We start from the raw sequence: 4,543 nt of genomic DNA, 5'->3' as shown, positions 1-4,543 counted from the left end.
ACCCCCACCCTGATCCAGGAATCCCTTCAGGGCAAACCAGCCGGCCCCCACCCATGCACCAGGCCTCTATCCTATATAGTAAAAGAGTAATATGCCTCCCAGCACCGGGATCAGCGGAGCCGCGAGGCCTCCTGGCACTGGGATCAGCGTGACAGGGGGCAGTGCCCAAACCCCCTGCGGCTCTGTGTGTGACAGGGGGCGGGGACACAACCCCCTGATTGGCCCTGCTCTGTTCGTGACAGGGGTGGCGCCGCACTCCTCATCTACCCTGCCTTGAGTGTGACAGGGGGCAGTGCCCCAACCCCCTAATCGCCCCTACCCTGAGCGTGACTGAGGGTGGCATCACACCCTCCCAATCGCCCTGCTCTGTGCATGACATGGGGCGGCGCCCCAACTCCCCAATCGGCCCTGCTCTGAGCCCGACCAGGGGCTGCACCTAGGGATTGGGCCTGCCCTCTGCCACTCGGGAGCAGGCCTAAGCCAGCAGATCGTTATCTCCTGAGGGGTCCCAGACTGCGAGAGGGCACAGGCTGGGCTGAGGGACCTCCCTCCCCCCCCCCAGTGCACAAATTTTTGTGCACTGGGCCTCTAGTGAAGTTCAACAAAAAAATGGTACTATACACATTTTAAGATTCCTAATTAACCAACCTTGCATGTTTTCAGAAAGAGTTTATGATTTATCTGTATTATGAGAACTTGTACTGCTGCTGAATACTTTATGACTTTATCATCTCTCAAGGACCTTAGAGATCTACGTACAAACTGATTGCAGCAAACCAAGCAAGCTAGAGTTAAAAATACATCCTTCTGGGGAACATAGAAGAAGACTATCATAATAAGTGGAAAGACAAACTCTGTTCTTATAAAGGAAGAGTAGTACTTTAAAGATCATTTCTCCCTAAATTCATAGATAAATTTTAAATGCAAGTCCAATCTTGGAAAAACTGGCCCATCAGAAGTTTACAATACCCAATTTTGATTTGGGCCTGCTTCTGGTTAGCAGCATTAAAATTTATTTGTTGCCTCTTTTTCTGCATTCAGTCATTGTGAACATTTCTCTTTCTCAGGTCATCATCTTTTCCTCATTTTCATTTACTACTACTGACCTAGAAAATCAGAACTACCTTTCATATTTCCCTTATACTCCATCATTTTAACTTCCTTCAGCTGGCTTTTACTCTGTTACACAATAGAACCTTTCCTTCACCTGCAGTCTGTGCCCCAAGTGTGACTGTTCACTCAAAGATGTTAAGTCTCTTTCTCTTGTCTTTTATATCTTCTTGACTGGATAGAGAGAAGAAAGCCTTTTATGGTGCATCTATCTATAGAAAGCCCTATTTCTTGAAAATTAAAAAAAAATTATTCTAATTCCTTCAGTTTCCCTTTTTCCTGTAACAGCCAAGACCCTGAAGTCACTTGCTCCATTTCTTAACTGGTATACCTCTTTCAGTCCCTCCTAAATCTTCTTCTAATTAGTAAAATCTAGATTTATACATTAACTTGGTTTTTTTTCTACCTACACCTATATTTGATACTTTATCACACACCTTATTTTGAAGCCCCCTCCCTTTGTTTTTGCCACCTGTAATTTTAGCTTCTAACCATTTGTTCTTGTTTCCTCTAATTCTAACTGTAAAGCTTCTTTGAAACAAAACCCTCATCCCTCTACAAGTAATCTTACAGAGAGCAACTTCTATTTTCCTATCTTCAGTTCTCCTCCTGGGCCAGTTGAAGTTTAAAAGCTCACTCTAAACATTTGCTTTTTTTTCTGTTCTTGGGATACTTTGAATGTCCCCCCTTTATGTCAGTTATAAAATTGAGTTCTTATCCTTCTCACATCTTGATTGGTGAAAGCATTTCTTCCTGCCTTCTCATAAATAGTATCTAAAACTGTTCCTTACCTGGCTGGTGTAGCACAGTGGTTGAGCATCGACCTATGAACCAGGAGGTCACGGTTCGATTCCCAGTCAGGGCGTATGTCCCAGTTGTGGGCTCGATCCCCATTGTCGGGCATGCAAGAGGCAGCTGATCAGTGAATCTCTCTCATCATTGATGTTTCTATCTTTCTCTTTCTCTTCCTTCCTCTCTGAAATCAATAAAAATATATTTTAAAAATAAAAATAAATAACACTCTTCCTAGATTGTTTCATTCATTGAATGTCCTGTTAAAGATAATACAGTGGCTATTTCTTAGTGTGGGCCCAAAATGTTTGCTGTGACATTCAAGACCTTTGACTTCTCTGACCTTAATTCCCACTATTCTCCAGAATGGACTTTTGATCTCCTGTCTTCTTTCTGTTCTTCAGTTCTTTCTTCCTGATTCCCATTTCCATGCCTTTCCTCATTCTATCCTCCCTGCCAGAAAAAACTGTCCCTGAGTGTACAGGTCTTCTACTAAGTTGCTCTCCTGCATGAAGTCTTTTATTTGATTAAATTTAGGTGGAAACTATCTTTCCTTTAGAGCACTTTGTTTCATGGAAATAGTTTTGCATCTTTTTTTCCCAAATAAGTTGTTAGCACCTTCAGGCAGGTATCAGTTTGCAATGTTTGTATCTTCTGGAATACCTCTAACTGTGATAGTGGAGTAGATTTCTAAGGCATATTTATTCCTTGATTTATTTGTAATAAGAGGAAAGACTAGGTTTTGACCAAATATCCTTAATTATATATACAGAGTGTTTCTGTGGCAGTTATAATTTGAGAGTTTCCTATGATATTGTATACCAAGGAGTTCTGGTTTTGTAATTACTTTGTTTCTTTGGGAATTTTAAGGACTAGAGTTTTCCCAGTGTGCTTTCTTTTTAATAAGTTGTATTGTTATTTTTGAATCAACTACATATTAATAGGTGTGTGTGTGTGTTATCCAACCAGAATGTTGTACATACTGCACTTCAACTTGCTTTTTTCATTTAATAATACTTCTTAGATACCTTTCTACATCAACATATAGAGGGTTTTTTGTAGTTTCTTTTATCCTGATAATGTTATCATTTCAGTATGCACATCAATTTTGTTGCTATTATAAGCTCTTTTAAGGTATGTGTGTACTGTCTAAACACTAAGAATAAATTTCAGGAAGGTATTAGTTTAATGCTGTGTTCTTTTATTATGGGGATATCAGTGACCTACTTCCATTCATTATTTTATGAAAGTTTTTCTAAATGGGAAATTCCTAATAATTTACTAGTGAAGAGTGAGCAGCAGAGGATGGAAAAAAAATTTACTCAAAAGAAGTAAACATAGAAGTTATGAGGGACAAATTCCAACTCTAATTAGATGACACGTAATTTGTTTCTTAATAGGAATCAACCCTCAAAAGTGTATTGAGTGCCTTATGGAATTTGTCAGCACATTGCACTGAGAATAAAGCTGATATATGTGCTGTAGATGGTGCACTTGCATTTTTGGTTGGCACTCTCACTTACCGGAGCCAGACGAATACTTTAGCCATTATTGAAAGTGGAGGTGGGATATTACGGAATGTGTCCAGCTTGATAGCAACAAACGAGGATCACAGGTAAATACAGTTTTATATTACTTTTAATTAGTGTACAATTAAATTGGTGTCGAATTCAGTCCCTCAAAAAGACCCATTTGTTTTGTGTAATTATGCAAGTTCTAAGCCAAATTATATTTATTGTGGTGAAAAAGTAACTTTTAATTTCTAATTTACTCATTAGTAATAAAAGTTTATAGTATCATAAAGATGCCTAGAAATGAACAAATGATGGCTAAGAGGTATAATGTATATATAGAGGAAAAAGTTAAAATCACAAAAACAAAACCTAAAGATATCCAGATAATATAGTTGTTTACATTTTTCTAATGGTGTCTTAACATCAATAATCATATTATTTAGCCAACACCCACTCATCCAGTCTACTAGACCTGTGATACCTAAGAGAGCACCTCAGATACAGAGCACACATTTTCAGAACTTGGGTTCTGTATAATGCCAACAAAAATATTAATATTTCACAGCATATTCATTTTATTCAACATTGTTCTTCTCTCGTTTTCAAACAGATCATGTAGTACTTTTAGTAAAAGAACCACACAAATATAAACATGTTTTCTTTAATTTTTTGATGTGTAAATTACAAGCCTTATAGCCCTTTCTGCTATACAAAGAAGTCTTTTTAAATTCAATAAGCACTCAGATGTCTGCTGGACTGCTGAAAGAAGACCATGTTAAAACTTTGTTGTACACCCTTGCCAATCATTTTTAAAGTCCACTAAAGCTGAATATTTTGTCATTAACTTCAGCTTACACTGCATTAAGTACCCTGTAGCTCTTCAGGTCCCAAAGTTCATGATGTTGATTCTCAATCCTTATTTTTATAGTTACCTCTAAGTGTTTTGAAAACCTTTCTTTTAATTTTAGAAATAATGTTTCCAGAGAGCATTTGTAAGGGGGATGGCAGTGTCACAGAATCTAGCCAGAGACATAGCGATTGCGCTAAAAGTCAGTTTGCTAATCTGGGTGCTTACAAGCATGCTCCTTGAATACATACAGATCTATTGATTTACCACAGTTCCTTTC

At 38.3% G+C, this 4,543-nt stretch overlaps 1 protein-coding gene across 7 annotated transcripts in view; it reads left to right on the top strand.

Annotated features, from left to right (window-relative positions):
- The window catches only part of APC (adenomatous polyposis coli), a 106,357-nt gene that overhangs the window by 93,778 nt on the left and 8,036 nt on the right, over positions 1 to 4,543 (top strand). For all 7 annotated transcript variants that reach the window (XM_015558460.1, XM_015558462.1, XM_015558461.1 and 4 more), the window contains one exon: positions 3,303 to 3,517. In XM_015558460.1, coding sequence (XP_015413946.1) covers positions 3,303 to 3,517 — 215 coding nt within the window. The remainder of the gene's footprint in view (positions 1 to 3,302; positions 3,518 to 4,543) is intronic.

This window comes from Myotis davidii, unplaced genomic scaffold, assembly GCF_000327345.1.
Source record: "Myotis davidii unplaced genomic scaffold, ASM32734v1 scaffold130, whole genome shotgun sequence".
Classification (NCBI taxonomy): domain Eukaryota; kingdom Metazoa; phylum Chordata; class Mammalia; order Chiroptera; family Vespertilionidae; genus Myotis; species Myotis davidii.
The sequence above is the reverse complement of the archived record's forward strand: the minus strand, read 5'-3'. Positions and strand labels throughout refer to the sequence as shown.